At 37.9% G+C, this 18,667-nt stretch overlaps 1 protein-coding gene across 1 annotated transcript; it reads right to left on the reverse strand.

The window, feature by feature from the left end:
• Positions 1–1,444: 1,444 nt before the first annotated feature.
• CHGA (chromogranin A) lies at positions 1,445–18,334 on the reverse strand (the record flags this gene model as incomplete). The annotated part of the gene is made up of 8 exons (XM_083353741.1): positions 1,445–1,528; positions 2,801–3,240; positions 5,505–6,014; positions 9,071–9,169; positions 9,911–9,979; positions 10,206–10,299; positions 17,340–17,386; positions 18,277–18,334. The coding sequence occupies 8 exons, from the start codon at positions 18,332–18,334 to the stop codon at positions 1,445–1,447; spliced, it is 1,401 nt and encodes a 466-aa protein (XP_083209867.1).
• Between the last annotated feature and the right edge of the window lie 333 nt (positions 18,335–18,667).

The raw sequence follows: 18,667 nt of genomic DNA on the forward strand, positions 1-18,667 counted from the left end.
GCATATTACAATAGTCCATATGTGAAAAGACAAAAGCACTTGTAGTCAAAAGGGTACAATTAGAATACAAGGTGGATCTATATAAATGCCTTTTTTGCCCAGAGCTATCACCTATTTTTCAAGCAGAAGTTGCAGGTCCAAAAGATCCTCAAATTGCTCATTAGCCTTAAGTGAGGGAATATAACCCTATCTAGATGTGTTTGTAAATGTATTTTGGGTGTTATGAGATGCACCAGAATCTTTTGGAAGGGGCAACTCTTTAAGAAAGCTAAATCCTCATCACCAATTCTAGGAGGCCCAGATATCCATAGCCATTTAGTACTACTCTCCATCCACCCTTATGCCCTCCAGGCATTGGGACAGTTGATTGACAGTGCTATCAAAATGACCCATCCCACTGATGAATACTGTGGTGTTATACTCCTACACTTGGCTGGCATAGTTGAATTGCAGATGGCAAAAAGTTTATTAAAAAGGGTTACATTTTAGGAATAGACATAGACTTTGATTTCTGTCTTTGTGTGTCTTCCTCTCAATTCAGTGGACTGCTAAAAGAAACATTTCACTTTCTATAGCAGAGATGGGTAGAAATCATTTGAAGAGGCTATTTGAAAAGTTATTGAAGCCTGCACATAAGCCAATGGCTGCAAATTGTCCATCCTGCTTTAGAAAATACAACGCTCCTTGTTACCTTCTTAACAGTGAATTGAACCCAGCCACCTAGCATGCATATACAGGCCAAGTTCATTCAGTGCACTGAGCTATTTTTTTTTACTTTACAAAACGATTAGATTTATTCAAAAAACCAGGGGAATTGTCTGTGAATCCATATCCATATACAGAATCCAGAATTGGCACTTTAATCACTGCACTGTCTTGAGTCTTTGCAAAAATGTTATCTAAAAGTACATTAGATTGCAGCTGAAATAGGCAAAGAAGGGAGACCAGGATTGTGTCTTTTATTTTTCTCCTTAGTTTTTACGTAGAATATATTGCAGTCAAGAGTGCTATCTCTAAATCAGAACGTTAACAAGTTATTGCAAGTAATTTTATCCAGGAAATCTAATGGGAGAAATAATTCTAGAAAGCTGATAATGAAGGGAAGAGAGGAGGGGAAAAGAAATAACAGGAAACTATAAATCCTTTTTCCTTTTTGCAACAGAATATGTATGTTTAAATCATACTGCTTATTATGTAATAATCCAAACATAAAATGATTAGTAAAGCAAGCAGAAAGCAAATAAGCAAATTATGACAAAAAAGCAAGAAAACATCACAACTAGAAAAAAAGAAATGGCTGGTTTTTTGTTGTAATACAGGCTTTTGCAAAAAAATAATAATCACCTCCATTATTACTTTATTGTCTTAAAATAAAATGCAGTGTTTAAAACAGTGATTCAACATTTCTGATGTCTTGCTCCCATGTTAAGCTGTTGTCGAAGCATTAACCTCTTCTCAGGGCGTGGAGCTTGCGGGCAACTTTCTCCAGTTCCGCTTCAATTGCAGCCAAGCTTTCCAGTTCTTGGTCCTAAAAGAGAAAAAAAGAAGTTTAATGATGCAAATCATTATAGCAAAATGATGTATTCACTTTACTGTTGATCTCCATCTGTGTACTAACCAATGGATTCAATTGCTTAACTTTTGAGAATTCAGCCAATGCTGGCTAGATGCAATTATAAAGCTGAGTTCTATCAAGTTAGAGTAAGGTTCTATCTTCCTCCAACTTCAGATGTTTTGGAATATAAATCTCATAACTACAGTCAAATTCACATCCTATATCAATTAGCTTATTACTAGTGCCAAGAGAGGAGTTATATCTGATACAGGTTACAATTTAAGGAAGACTGGTCTGTACTATCTGGCAATAGTTCCTCAAATTCCCAAGGAGACCTATCAGCCTAACCTAAAATAGTTAAGGACTGAACCTCAACTTTCAGTGTCTACTATGATTCTTCTCTGGCTTCATTCCTAGGATATTCTATTGTTCTGGATATTGGAAGGGCACAGCCTGCAGCACGAAGTGGTTACATGTAGCCAAGCGCAAGAATATTCACAAGATCCTGTCTGCTGAATTCAGTCCACAAGATAAAACTATAAGAAAAAGCCAATTTTCCTGATGCCAAAAAGAATTCATGATTGTGAAATACAGTACTTCATGAATATTGCAACTGATGGTTACTGTCTTTAGTAGCCCAACTATTGTCCTTGCATGAATGCATGTACATGTCTTAAATGGATGTGTCCCTGTCATATTTCATTTTCCTCCCATCCATACAGCCAAACAAGCATGGACCAATGAGACAAGACGTTTTTCCCCCTCATCTTTTTTCACCTTGTACTCAGCTGATGGCAAAGAGTTTTCCTCTCCTACTGGTACCTGAGCAACTGTTACCAAGGTTATCTTGTTGATTCCCTGATGCATTGTTAAAGCAATTCCAGAAAGGTGCAAGCAAGCCAAAATAGAATAGAAAAAAGAAATAATAACCTGGTTTTGTGATTCATTAAGTGGGATTATTTTATTTTGGGTACAAAGCTCTGCAGCTACAGCGCACCAAAGGAGAACTAGAAAAGGGGTGGGATAAGCCTTTATATGTTGTCTTGAGTAAAATTAACTCTATTGTGAGGCCAAATGAAATAAGTACTGCACCTGTTGCCTTTCTACCTCTAAGTAACAGCGCCCTGATGCTGTTTCTGTTACTGACTAGAAGAAGTTGGACATCTTACCTAATAATTTTCAGCATTCTTCTGGGTTTTGACACTTTATTTAAAACATGGTTTCCACAAGAATGTGTCAACCTACCTCTGTCCTCCTGTTTGCGCTTCCTTCTTCATCCTTTTTTTCTTCAGGTATGGGAAGAAGTGGAAAACCATGTTCACTGTCCTCTTTTGAATGATGCTTCTGAAGCCTCCTTGCTTCGTCTTCCGGAGAGTTATGGAAGTCAACTGTGTTGTGGGATTTGAAAGCTATTTTCATGGATCTATCTGGGTCTTCATCACTTTCATTCTCCTCTGCACGCTTTGTAGTAGTCAGTTGTTTGGCCAGCTCATCCATCTTGTTCCATCTCTTAGCATCTTCTACATCTTGGAAAGGATTTTTCCCCATCTCTTCACTTTTGGAATCGCTGTCATGGGAGGAGTCATCATCCTGCCTTGTTCCATCTAGAAAGTGATGCTCTCTACTTTTCACATTATGATAGTTATCTTTTTCTTCTGAGAAATTTTTGTCATCATCTTGATTATCTGTAAGGAAAATAGATGTAAGGAGAGAAGCCATTTTCCATAACTATATTTTTTTCTTAACCTGGATGAGGAATGAGTTTTGGTGCACTGAGTCCAGTTTACCATATTAACTACTTGTTCAGTAGGGCAGAAAATGATGTTGAATCCTAACCATCTTTGGTGTAACTTGCTTTGTTATAGATAGTTATTGTAAAATCAATTGGGATCTCAGAGTATGCACAGAAGGTTAATTAGCCACCACAATGGAATAGCAAAGCACTTAGACTTATATACCGCTTCATAGTGCTTTACAGCCCTCTCTAAGTGGTTTACAGAATCAGCATATTCTCTCCAACAATATGGGTCCTCATTTTACCGACCTCAGAAGGATAGAGGCTGAGTCAACGATCCAACTGCTGGCAATTGGCAGAATTAGCCTGCAATACTGCATTCTAACCACTGTGCCACCACAATACTTTCTCTGAGGATTGTATAGTTACCATGTGGCAACTGTCCCCAATCATATGCATCTGAGAACACTGGACTACAACTCTCGATCAGTGTGGACAATTGCTATAGCTCAGTGAGCCTTCTATCAGCTTTGAATTGTTTCATTTGTTGCCCAGGATTGGAGATTTAACCAGTGTAATTTAGACTTTAGTAAATTACAGGAATGATTACAGTATTATAATATCTATTTCATGTTTAGAAATACAGCTGATACAAAATATTTTAATATATATTTTACTCCATACGTGATATGTTGTAACCCCTGGCTGTTAATATTGTTGATATTAGCTTTTAAATTCATAATGAGTTCTATTTCCATTCCTTTGACACCAGCTCCTGTCATATACAATTAAGAGCTTACATATAAGAAACAAGATCTTCTCGGTTGTCACCCCAGTACTTAATAAAACTCTTCCCTCCAGGGCTCAAATATGCTTCTCAAGTATGTCTTCTCTAATTTATTTCCTGCAGCAATGCTGGATTGTAATTATAATTTCCCAGCTAGCATATTATTTGCTGGAAATTGAAATCCTACAGCACTGGAGGCACTATATTATGAAAGGCTGAATTATTATTTGGAGAAGATTAGAGAATTTCTTCGGTGACGGTCTTATTTGCTGAAGCTAGAAATAAATGTATGTAGGGAGCATGGTTTGGTTTTGCTTTTTTTTTTTACAAAAATCACTAAAATTGATATCCCACATATTCATGCAGTCAAAATTCATTTATAGTCCAAGGCCAAATATAAGAAAAAAAGGCTAACAATACAATATCTATAAAAAGGAATACAAAGTGTCAGATAAATACTGAAATAAAGAACAGCTAATATTCAATTGCATGAGGGAGGTATCAGATGGTTTACAATAGCCAGGACAATAGATAAAAATTTTGCAGTCTTCTTGGACGTTTCTCAAGAGTGGTCACCCAGAAGAAAGGCAATGGCCTCCAGGTTGCAATGAAAATTAGAGTTGTGTACATGTATTAAGTTCAATCACCATTGACTGTACAGTAGACATTTTAATAGCATATGTGAGATAGATTCTAGCTCCAAGTTTGACCAAAAACAAGTTTGGTTTTTATATGGGAGACTTACATATTTATGTATTTTATCAAATTTATACACCATCCATTTCACTTAAGTAGCTCTATTTTTATCTATAAAAATATAGATTAAAAACAAAGTTAAAAACAGTGTATAAATACTGTAAGTTAAAAACTTAAAAAGGCAGAGGAAGAACTCTGAAATCACCAACCATTTGGGCTTATATACTGTCCCATAGTGCTTTACAGCATTCTCTGGGTAGTTTATAATGTAAAAACATTATTTGCAAATTGTCCCCAACAATCTGGGTCCTCATTTCACTGATCTCAGAAAGTTGGAAGGCTGAGTCAACCTTGAGCCCGTCAGGATCAAACTCCAGGCTGTGGGTAGAGTTTACCTGCAACACTGCATTCTAACCACGGCACCACCGGGGATCTATTACTAGATGTTATCTTAATAGCTAGTGCCTCAGTTTGGGCCAAAGAACAGCTTATTATGAAGAATATATAAAATATACTTAGGAACAGTTCAGGGAGAAGGAAAAATTATCCTATAAAAGCGGATAAGATTGCAAAATGCAAAGTAATCATTAATCTGTCATCAGCAGTGAGGAAAAGCTATCTAGCACGGAGGTTCCCCAATAGACTTGTTTCAGCCAAAATCTAAAAGATGGCAAATATGGGTCCACTTCTCATATTAGAAGTCAAGTTTGAGCCCAGACTGATAGACATACCATCTTCCCTTTGATCATCCACGTTATCCGAATTGGTAGGATGTTCCTCTTCAGAAACATTCCTCTCTTTCTCTTCTTCATCCTTTTCTTCTTCTTCCTCTTCTTCCTTCTCAACCTGTTCTCTGACTTTGCCATCTTCTTCCTCCTTCCTTTTTTCCTGACTCTCTTTGAAAACATGCTCCTTCTCCTCCTCAGATTCCTCTGTCTCTGCAACTTCTTCAACTTCCTGTTGTTTCGGCTTAAGTACATCATCTTGCCTGATGTCACTGATGTGATTGTCTATTGCATCACTCCAAGGCAAGCCTTCCATTTCATCAACCTCATTACCCTCAAACCCTGTTATATTCTCCTTTTCATCCTCAGGATCAGCACCTTGAATCCTTGTCTCTCTCTCTTCCAAGCTATTCCTCTCCTCTTTCAAAACATCCTCTTTATTCTGAGAAGACTTTTCCGTTTCCAGCTCAGCCAAAGAGGCAGTTGGCTTCTCATTTTGGGTCCCCTCTGATGGATCTGAGAGTCAAAAATAGTAGAAACAAACAGAAGATGAATAGAAAGCCATATTAAAACAGAACTGCAAACTCAAAGTACATCAATTTCACATGTTCTTTTGTACATTATATATTTCTTACCTGCTTTTATTTAACCCATTGAACAGCATATTTCCCCCCAATTTACTATTTCAAGATTATATTTCATGCTTTAAAGGTAGACCAGATTGTTATTTCTAATCCTATTCCATTAATATATGAATTTGTTATCCTATCTATAAATTGGAGTAAATGAGACTCGACATCACTGGGTTTTAGCCATAATTTAGAAAAGTATAAGATCTGGATTAAGTTATATTCTTTGTTTATCTTGATTAAAGATTCCCAGGAAGTTTTTTTCGATAGGTACCTTAAAATTATTCCCTGTTCTGATGCAAACGAAAGAATGTCTAGATAGAATTCTTTTTATAATATGGAATAAGAAAAATATAACTGAAATGAACTGTTAAAGTCTCACTTCTCCAAAACTTTCACTTTGAGTCTGCCAAAAAGTATCCTGGGACTCTGAGTTTTTTGTCACCACAGATTAACTTTGCTCTGCTCCTACAATTCAAAAAATGTGATTAGTTTGCTCCAAACCTAAAACTAGATTAATTCCCACTTACCCTAGAAATCTTCATGTGCATTGACACATCAGAGAATTTGTTGTTCAGTTGCTAAGTCATGCTCGTCTCTATGCAACCCCATAGACTATAGCACACCCAACCCCTTTTCCTCTGCTATCTCCAAGAGTTTGCCCAGATTCATGTTCATTGAGCCAATGACACTATCTAACCAATCAGAGAATTACTGTTTGAAATGTAACTGAGGAAGGTAGAATAGCTCAGATATTTGCACTTCCTTTTCCAACAGAACAGAATAACAGAATTGGAAGAGACCTTGGAAGCCTTCTAGTCCAACCCCTGCTCAGGCAGGAGACCCTACACCATTTCAGACAAGTGGCTGTCCAGTCCCTTCTTAAAAGTCCCCAGTGATGGAGCACCCACAGCTTCTGAAGGCAATCCATTGCACTGGTTAATTGTTCTCACTGTTAGGAAATTTCTCCTTAGTTCTGTTGTGATTCAGGTTCAGCCTGTGGGTCGGCAGTTGGGTCGGACGATTCAGAGGAGGAGGAGGGGGGTGTTGGAGAGGTTGCTGAGGGTGTTGGAGAGCTTGCTGATGAGAGCCCTCAGCCAGGCCCCTCCCACCTGGTTACGACGCAGACCCAGCTGTGTGAGCCTGACAGCATGGATGAAGATGACCCACAGCTGGCCCTGTTCAAGGACACCCAACGCAGGAGGCAGTCAATCAGGAGTAAACAGAGGAAGGCAATGGGGCACCTCGGAAGGAGTCAGAGAGAAGCCATGCCCTGAACTGTTTAAAAGGGGAATGCGTGGGAGGGCTGGTTTGCTGAAGGCAACCGTTTGAATAGCTCCTGTTTCATGGTTTGTGTCTTGTTTTTGCTCTGTTTGATTTTGTGTCCATAAATTTGGCAGGCTTAGTTCCAGCCTCTTGCCTTTTTGTAAAGGGGTTGTCCCTGCCTTATCTGCAGGGCCGGTAGTAGGCTGGTACAGAACATGTTCTAGGTTGCTTCTCTCCTTGATTAGTTTCCATCCATTGCTTCTTGTCCTGCTTCCTGGTGCTTTGAAAAATAGGTTGAGCCTTCCTTTTTGTGGCAGCCCCTCAAATATTGGAATACTGCTATCATGTCACCCCTAGTCCTTCTTTTCACTAAATTAGACAAGCCCAATTCCTGCAACTGTTCTTTATATGTTTTAGCCTCCAGTCCCCTTAACCATCTTTGTTGCTCTTCTCTGCACTCTTTCTAGAATCTCAACATCTTTTTTATACTTTGGTGATCAAAACTGGATCCACTATTCCAAATGTGATCTTACTAAGGCATTATAAAGCGATACTAACACTTCATGTGATTGTGATTCTATCATTCTACTAATGCAGCCTAGGATTGCATTGGCTTTATTGGTGCCTGCGGCACACTGCTGGCTATATTTTTTCATATTTCCTGGTTTTTTTTACACTAACAGTAATTTTAAAATGATTGCTCTACACTATGTTAACGTTGCAAATGTACTTGACTATATCCTGTAGTGTGCTGGAGCTGGCTTATACCAGCTTGAAAAAGCCAATTAAATTTAAATTTCCTTTTCCCCTATTTTCTTTTTCCCCCTCTTTTCCAAAGCACCAGAAAGCAGGACAAGAAGCAATGGATGGAAACTAATCAAGGAGAGAAGCAACCTATAATTAAGGAGTAACTTCCTAACAGTGAGAACAATTAACCAGTAGAACAGCTTGCCTTCAGAAGTCGTGGGTGCTTCTTCACTTAAGGTTTTAAAGAAGAGATTGGACAGCCACCTATCTGAAATGGTGTAGGGTCTCCTGCTTGAGCAGAGGGTGGGACTAGGAATCCTCCAAAGTCCCTTCCAGCTCTACTCTATTCTGATTTTGATTCTGATTCCTGGAATTTTGTGAACTGGTTGAGAGCAAAGGAGTCATCATGCCTAGTGCCCCATATCAGCTTTTCTGCAACTAGTGGTCTGGTGCAGCAGCAATAACAGGGCCAGCAGAGCTGATTATTAAACATGGACGTTATTTTCCTGCTATTTGGAATCTATGAAGAAGTGTAGCTTTTGTTAATCTCCGTAAAAGAATTATTGTACAGTCCAATTCAGGAAGGAGAAATTTACACTTGGCTCTTAATGTGTGGGTTGTCGATATTTGAAGTAATTTTTGCTCAACAAATAAGCAAAGAAGAAGACTTTTAAGCACTATGGTGTTTGTAGCTGTTTGTAATATAATTTTCCTTATTAACTAAGATCAGCACTGCAGAAGGTTTTTAGATGTTATCAAAAATTTTCCTTGCTGTGAACCAATGCGAAATCAGTGGGGAGATGACCCAGTCACAGTTGTTACAGAAACCAGTTTGGCTGTGAAGCAGGTGTGTGTCCCAAGGCTATTTGAAATAATATCCACATTTAGAATGCTTGGGAAGGATTATGTAGGGGTTATGCTGACATCAACCTCTTTCCGTGTTTCCATTGCCTTGGCTTTCAAGGACTTCAGAAAGCTCATCTTCAAACCCACTGTTTTTCTTCTGCTGCTCTGTTCTTTCGCTTGCTCCTGTTTCAGAAATGGAAAATAAGAATAGAAACATTTTTCACCACTTCTTTTGTTGTCATCATCATCATCATCAATATGTGTCTCCTCACCATTACAAATACATATTATATTAAAAGTCAAATCTAAGGGTCCAATATCCAAAATATCAATATCTCAGGGGTTTCCACAAAGAAGAGGGAGTAAAGCTGTTTTCCAAAGCACCTGAAGGCAGGACAAGAAGCAATGGATGGAATCTAATCAAGGAGAGAAGCAACCTAGAAACTAAGGAGAAACTTCCTGACAGTTGGAACAATTAACCAGTGGAACAACCTGCCTCCAGAAGCTGTGAATGTTGCAACACTGGAGGTTTTTAAGAAGAGACTGGACAACCATTTGTCTGAAATGGTATAGGTTTTCCTGCCTGAGCAGGGGGTTGGACTAGAAGATCTGCAAGGTCCCTTCCAACTCTGTTATTCTGTATTCTAAACAAATCCATGCTGTTAATTACTACATTGTTTTCAAAGTATTTACAATCTCCTTGTGATCTACCCTACAATTTTATCACCCACTGATGCCAACTTGATTGGTTTGTCATTATGCTATACTTTCTATTTCCCCCTTTTTGAAAATAGGGGATATATTTTGTGGCATTCTCACATTATGTATAGACATAATCCTATCTATATCACTTTGGGGAAAAAATATTCCCATAATAGTAGACAGTTCACATACAAAACAGGCACAGAATTCCAATAGAACTACCTTGAACTGCAATCTCTTGAAGCTCCCTTAGTAAGTTTTGATGGCGAAGAATGGAACGAATTCTTTCATCTGAAAGAACAGAAGGACTTATTATTTTAGTAGTAACAAATTGAGCTGGCATGCAATGATTTTGCTCATCATAGTTCCATTGGCAGACCAGTTACTTGAGTTCACCTTGTCTACACATTTTTTTAAAAATGTAAAAGTGACTTTTGACATACATGTTCTTAAAACTTTAATACTCAGTCTTGTTAACTTCTCAGTAGTGTAAGAGAGAATCGGAAAGAAAATGTACCTCCTTGGAGAGTTTCTAGGCATTCTTGGCTGATTGAGAGTGGTTTGGGCTTCGCTACTGTATTAGAAATAACCTCAGCAATGCATGTCATCACCTAGAAAAACACAAATATATTTGTATGGATTTTATATTTAAATTTTCCTTCAGGGTGTTTTTGTTTAATACATGAAATCCCCCCTCCACCACTCCTGTCTTGATTCATCCTTGCAACAATCTTGTGAATTAGCATAGACTGGGGCTCACCTGGCTATGGTTAGCCACAAAGCTTCAAAGCTAGGAAGGTTCTGAACCGGTCTTCCTTTCTGCCATGCTGTATCCTAATTCATCATTAACCTAATATTGTCCCATTAGAATGAAAAATCTGTCTGATTTCAATTAAATGCAGTGCAAACTTCTCTGAACCATTTTTGCTCTTTTTTCATAATAGGGATTACTATCTTTGGCATTAAAAGTAATGTTTTGTTTCCTTTCACATTATGCTGTTCTTTTTCATATTGCTTTCTTACCTGCTTCCTATATTCTTCCCATATTCTTAAGTTCCTACTAAATTTGAATTGAGCAGGCTTTTAATAAAGGATATCAACAGAAAGTTATGACAGAGAACTGTTTAGAGAGAACTAACCTTTATAAAGCACAACTATGACTTTTTAATATGACAAATATATTATTGGTACGATCTATGTCAGGTCACAATATAAACAGTCTGGGTAAACAGCCAGCAAATGATATCAGTGGGATTAGAAATTATATAAATGCACACACACACAGTCACAAAATGATATTCGTTTGCTTTTAAAAAATCTCTTTTATTATGGTTTTAAGGGTTCATTTTAAATACACTGAACAAAAAGAACTATGAAATTTAAATCTATGTTGTGAGACTCTTTTAGTAGAAACGGCCACCTGGTTTTCAATTGGGGAAAGGTTATTCTTGATTTTCATGTACCATGCATCTGCATATCAAGAACAATTGGATCTGTTGCTTGAATTAATGGGTTTTCCCACGTACAACATCTCCATCTTGTCTGGAATGGTTCAATTAATTTGCTTTTATCCATCAAAAGCTCTTTCTAAAACTGCCAGCCCTTCGAATTTGTTCAAATCAGGAAATAGATTTCACAAGAAAATTAGAACTAAGTTCCATATTAGAATCTTGCAAGTCTAACTGGCAAGCCTTTAATTGCTAACCATGTGTTAAAACTTCATCAGAGAACTGCACATGATAACAGAGTGCACAAAAATGTGTAAGAGAGAAAATATGAAGGTTTTGATTGCCTTTTAAAGACTGCATCAAGTTAAAGGAATAAAGGAATATCTGAAGAAAAAGGTGCTTAAACAATTGATTATTCAGATGAATTGTCTTTCCATTATTATGGACTTTCCATCACTGAGTGCATGTGGAGTACACAACAGTGAACTGACCTAAAACAGTAAAACAGCAAGCACCAAGAAAAGCTAATTCATAATACATAAGCAAAAAAAATCTATTTTTAGAAATCCCCCCATTCCATCAAGTAAACATGAATGTCAGGATTTCAAAAGCCTTCATTTCAAGTAAACACTGTGTAGTCATAACAAAAAAGAACAAAAGGAATCAAAACCTATCGAGTGGGGAATTTTTCTGTAGCAAACAACAAAATTAGAATTATTGCCCTAAATTTGTCTTGTAGTTTCAACACCAACAAAAAGAAACGAGAATCTTTCAAAGTTTTCCACTACAATCATTACTGGCATCCTTCAGTCTCGAGAGACTATGGTATCGTGCTCTGGAAAGAGGTCCTAAAGCAGCATCTGGTGTGGCTAAAAAGGCCAATTCGAGAGTGGCAGTCCCTTCCACACTGAGGGCAGATACAATCTGTCACCTGTCTAGCCCCCAGGTTTTGCTGGTTCTTGGACTGCCTCTTTGCCTCAGCCTGCCGCACAAGTGTCTCTTCAAATTGGAGAAGGCCAGTGCTTTTTTTGTACAAGAAAAAGGTGCCGGAACTCACACATGTCATACAACCCACCTTGCCTACCCTACAAGGCTCCATCCAAAAAAGGTGCCGGAACTCCGTTCTGAGTGTTCTATGAGGAAAAAAAGCCCTGGAGAAGGCCATGCTGCATCTTTAGCCTCCAAGCTGAGCGATCAGAGGTCAAGGTTTCCCAGCTGTTAATGTCCATTCCCAAGGCCTTTAGATCCCTCTTGCAGATATCCTTATATCGCAATCAATGTGATGTAAAAACAAAGTGCCAAATTCTGGGGAACTAGCTTTGAACTTTTTCCTACTTGCAGAAATGGTTCATTTGTGTCTTTTGCTGAGTTTCTTAATTGATTTGAAGGCAAGGTAAGGCTAATAGAACTTCATTTTAGAACTACTGAGTAAATAACTCCTTATTCTAGCTCTGTCTTCTTCTATCTATAATATATATCCCAGTATTCCTCAGAAGCTTCCATGAGGATCACTTTTCATTTTATTCCTGCATGACAACTATGACTGAGCTGAGAGAAAAATGAAATAAAGTCATACTGTGTGTTTCCAAAGCAGAGGATGCAGCTGAACCTGGCTCTCCCCAATTCTATTCCAACACCTCAACTTCTACCCCATTGAGCAGGCGTGTCCAGCCCATGGTCTGCAGGCTGCATTTAGCCCTGGACAGCTAGTAATGCAGTCCACACAAGATATAATAAAATATATTTTAAAAGGAAGTTTGTTATTTATATACACTAACTATATTATATATTTCATATGTGGCCCAAGATAATTCCTCTTCACACAGTGTAGCCCAGGCAAGCCAAAAGATTGGACATTCATGCCATAGAAGCTTCATTTGTTGAGCTGCAGTTTGGTGAATTACATGAGAACTTAGAGAGGATGGTGTTGGTAATTTTTTGCTATGGAAGTGGGATGAATTTATAATCATATATTTGACCTTACATTGTCAGTCATGCTAGATGAGTAACAGTTGCTGGAAGGGCTGCCTACAGAAGTCAACCTTGGATTAGAATTTGGTTACGTGTCTCAGCAAGTGACAGCATATGGCCGACCTTCTCTGGATTTAGAACCTAACCTTGGATGGGGCCTGTTTAATACTTGGAAATGTGATCACCAAGGCAGAGAAAGCAAAACATCCTAGGTGGCAAATAATTTCTCTGTGTGGATGTGGCCACACATTCACAGAAGTGGAACTCAAAGGAATCTTTTCCTTTGTTTTACAAGGAAACTTGTTGATCTTCAAGTGCATGTTAAATGGGTAGAGTGTTTTTGCAATGGTACTGTCCTATATCTGTTCATTCCTGTGAGGTTCAGTAGGACTTTCACCAAGTGGCAATATATTGGATTGCATGGTTTCAGATTCCCAATACTTTCATTGTAATAGTCTATTACATTCTCATTTCCATATAATTCATTTGATTTCTTTGATTACACTGTATTTAGTTGTTTTTAGAAGTCATTTGATTGTATTTGGACATTATAGAAAAATAGCCAATAGATTATATAAGTATTAATTTTATATAAAATCATGGAATCATAGGGCTGGAATGGACCTTGGAAGTCTTTAGTCCAACCCCTTGCCCAAGGCAGGAGACCTTATACCATTCTATACAAATGGTTGTCCAATCTTTTCTTGAAAACCTCTAGCAATGGAGCAACCACAATTCCAGCTGTTCCATTAATTGTTCCTACTATCAGGAAAAAAATCCTTACTTCCAGGTTTGATCTCTATTTTAATAGGTTTTCCGGCTCATGTGATATTTTCCTCTCTACTGTAGATTTGTATCCAAAATGTATACAGCTGTATACATTTTTCTACGAGCAGCAAGAGTTTTTCCCCCCTGTGTATACCTTAGGCTATTCTCTTTCTCTCTCGATCTTTTGTTTTTTCAGATCATTTCCATTTGACCAAACTTATAGGAAGAATTTGTAACTAGCAATAGTCTATTTCTAGTGCTTTCCTTTTATTAGGCTAAGGGGTTTCTTATATATTTGGCACACAATCCAGCAGGAACCTGCTTAAACCCATTCACATCTAGTCTGCATACAGTATATCTGACATATGTCATATCATATCATGAACTTTTATACAAACACTTTTTCTAGGATGCTGCTTATAAGCGCTATGTGCTTAGAGCAAAAAGCATTGTTAGAGACCCTACAGACCTACTTTATGGTCTGTTTCTGTTGCTCCCCTCTGGGAGGAGGTTTTGAAGTATTTCTACCAGGACTAACTGATTCTGTAATAGCTTTGTTCATGCCATCTGTCTGGTAAACTTGCAAGATTCATTTTTCTAGCCATGCACATACATACATAATCCAAACTAGACTGTGTTGTTTCTCTGTGTCATATAATATATGTGGGTATATGCATAATTCTGTATTTATTTATTGTTGTCATATTTATGTAGTGTATTTTGGAGGTGGTGACCTTTTGAGAGCTATATGCAATGAAATTGTATGCCAATTAGTGTACATTCAAAGTGACAATAAAGTTATTATTCTATTCTATTATATTCTGTTCTATTCTATTCTATTCTATTCTATTCTATTCTATTCTATTCTATTCTATTCTATTCTATTCTATTCTGTTCTGTTCTATTCTAATTTTCTATTCCTGAATTCTATAGCACCACATGTCTTTTTATAGTGCAACACTTAAATTCAAGCCACTGACAATGGCTATGCTGCAGTTGGCATTATTAAAAAATGCAGCACAGATTCAATTACATATTGAAGCATATACTATATATAGAGGGGGGGATTTATGGGCATTTTAGGAAACTCATAAATGGCATAATAACAAATTTATTTATTTTATTTATTTTATTTTAATTCCATTTATATCCCGCCCTTCTCCGAAGACTCAGGGCGGCTTACAAGCTTAGCAGTAGCCTTCATTCTATGTATATGCCTGCTTATTAGGGCTTTCACACCCACCCCAAGCGGCATTATTACAAAGTCAGCTTAATTGCCCCCAACAATCTGGGTCCTCATTTTACCTACCTCGGAAGGATGGAAGGCTGAGTCAACCTTGAGCCTGGTGGGATGCGAACCTGCACTAATTGCAGGCAGCTGGTGTTACTTAAGGAGGCATTAGCCCACTGCTCCACCAAGATTATGCAATCTGCATAGTACAGTGCCATGGAAAGTGCTGATCTACTCCTAATGAGGAAAAATGTGACATTTTGGTCTTCCAAATAAGACAGTAATCACAGATGTTTGAAATCTTCAACAGGCCTCCACAACTGCTGGTTGAATATGCTGACTTCTAAACCAAACTGCTTCTCAGGCTCAAGGCTGGCAGAAACTGGATAGTGCAGGTTTTTAACAGTACTGGAAATAATAGTATTTTTATAGAGATTAAGGATAATTAATTTGTCAAAAAAGCTGGAAAATGTTTCCCATTTTTTCCATCCAAGGAAAATTGAGAGATCCTTTGTTATTAATTTCTTTTAAAAAATGGAGGAAATAACTACATTTTCAGTTCAGGAAAATTAGGAGAGGGCAGCAATTTTGAAAATCCAGCACATTAAACAAAATTCTGACTGTAAACTCTGGTTTGCTTATGGGATACACACATACACATACCCCAAGGAGACATCAGACTCAGCATTGGATGCTTTGCGAGCCTCTACAGGTCTCGGGATTTTTAACCAACTTTAGCCATATCTGGAAGACGTTAGCCTGGGAACAGCTTTCCCAATACAATATGCATAGAGCCAGTCATGTGCTTATCAACTTGCCCTGTGTTTATTCAATAAAAATCAGTCAATGCTCAGATCAAGCACTGGCAACCTGCATTTAGAGATGTATGGATTCATTTTCATGAGTAGATTTACTTGTTCATATGCAGTCTTATGCAAATATGAAATATCCCATGTATTGATATCTCAATCTCATAAATGATAGGGGTATACTGTTCATCGGATTTGCCACAGTGGAAAAAATATTCCAGATTTTAATGGTATATATGTTATACAGTATGTATTTAAAACTGTGGATGAGTTCACACATTGTGTTAAGATATAAAACATGGCTTACATAATAATACAGGGTCTGGGTTCATGCATCATGGTAAGCTATACCAAACCATCACATTATATTTACATGCAATCTCTGAACCCAACCCACCCAGAAAGTTTGAAAGCATGAAATGGGACATCTAATTCATACCCATGTAAATATGCCAAAACAAAATACAAAAACAAAATGTTTCACTCAGTTGGCACCATGTAGTTCAATTCACACAAGCCAGATATATGTGTATTACATATGATACACAGCTTTCTCAATCAAATATACCTTGATATGTGCCCCAGAAAACTGCATGAAGAAGAAATGTTATGGATAACTTGACAAGAAGAATGAATACATTCCAAAGATGTCAGTACCAACTTTAATTCAGAGGCAACTCTTTTTCCTTTTATCCAAGCATATAATTTATCCAAATAATTCTTCAAATCCAGATTCAGTAATTATGCCTCATCACCATTCTGCATATATCATGTATGCTTTTAGTTATCAGTAGTTTACTGTTCCTTTGTGCCATCTAAATAATATAAACATGTATATTTTTTCTTTGTTTCTTCCTTTTGATTTATATTAACCCCCCCCCCCTGTATCTAGTGCCCAAGGCTTAATGACTATTTTCAATATGCTGTCAGGAACTCCTGAATTTTTTAAAAGCAACAGGTGATCTCTAGCTTACAATAAGCTTACACAGGATATATATGAAAAGCTAATCCATTAAACTTTTGTATTTTAAAGAAAAGCATCTGAAAATTAAAATAATTTTCCCATTGTATTATTTGGCCATGCATAACAGGACCAAAAAATATAATTTATCTGTAGTCTCATTTCAGACAGTCCATAGCACAAACCTGATTTTATAACTGTATCTTTGCATACATTCCTTATTTCTTCATGGATGTACTTGCAATTATATATGGAGTTCAAAGTATTTGTTGCAGTTACTCTTCATAGGTAGATCTACAAAAACTTAAATGTACACTTGAAAATTTAAAGTGTGAAAAGACTCAGTAATTCCATTGTTATTTCAAGAAGTGTTAAAAATGATAGATCATACATTTATAGATTTGTACATACATACCAATAATATATAACAATATTCCTGCTTTTAATCTTTTTTTCAACTCACCTTGGTGTCATCTTCAGTTGTTGGACTTGTTACTGGAAGTGAAATTACTAAGAAAGAGAGAAGAGAAAGAATGACTTTAATATTTCACATTCTCTTTGGCAGTTTCAATCAGAATGCAGAACAGATTTGGGGTGTGAAGAAAACCAGTATAGAGTTATACACGAGACCATAAACCAGACCAATAGCATATAAAAATAGCATATAAAACCAGCATCAGAAATTTGCTCAGCTTTTGGGTTTAAACATAGTTGCTAGATTGGACGAACTGAGGTGACGATTTTATGGAAGAATCAATCTGAAATCAGTTGAGGAATCTGACTAGCCAATGGAACCATTGTTCATAAGTGAACTACATGGGATCCAAAGAGGCAAATATAGGAGTAACTGAGAAAAAATGGGCATTTCATAAGACTGAAGATTAGAAAACATATCTATTCGAGCAGTTCTGACCTGGTCTGATGGGTTAGGGTTGGGGTTTTAATATGTTTTAATACTGTTTTAAACCGGGCTAAATATTTAATCGTTTTTTAATTTTTGTATTCTGCTTTTTTATATTTATTGCCCTGTACACCGCCCTGAGACCTTTGGGAGAAGGGCGGTATAAAAATATAAATAAATAAATAAATAAATAAATAAATAAATAAAACTCTTGGCCAAGTAGTGCTTTGCTGTTTTGGAACGTTAAAAAGTTTGAAGTAAATGAGACCTTGACATTCAGTGAAGATCACTGGCAATAGTCTAGCGAAGTCCCTCGATTTCCTACCCCTGAACTTCCATCATCTTCTTTGCAGATCAGGCCTTCTGGTACAAATAGGCGCTGAACTGCATGTAGGCCGGTGCATCTGCCAGTCGGGGCAAGAGCCTCGGAGGCTCTGTCCTTGGTACTGAAAAGGGCAGCGCCTCCGCGTAAATTCTCCCACCTGCCTTTTGAGCTTACCTGGGGCTACCAGGAGGAAGGCTGCGAAAAACGCCGCGAGAGTCATGCCGCTGGCCATACGGACTGCAGGGCGAAGGGTGGGGCCGTCCGGCTGCCCTTCTTGGCTTTATCGGCGGGGCAAAAAGATGGGAGTGGGCTCTGGCTTCTGAGAAGCGATCGGCGCTGACCTTGACCGAGGGCTGAGCCGCGAAATAGATTATCCGCTGTCCTTCTTGCCCTTCCCAAGATCCTCTGCCTTCTCGAAAGCGGTTGCCGACAATCCCCGACCCAGGACTGCAGCAGCAGCAACCTGGCTTATATATTCGGCCCCCTCTCCTCCGGAAACGGCGTCAGGAGGAAGCTCCCTCTCCCCTCCCAGGAAGCCGCCGTCCAATCGCTCCTCTGCGGGGGA

This window comes from Vipera ursinii (genome assembly GCF_947247035.1).
Source record: "Vipera ursinii genome assembly, chromosome: 1".
In the NCBI taxonomy this organism is placed as follows: domain Eukaryota; kingdom Metazoa; phylum Chordata; class Lepidosauria; order Squamata; family Viperidae; genus Vipera; species Vipera ursinii.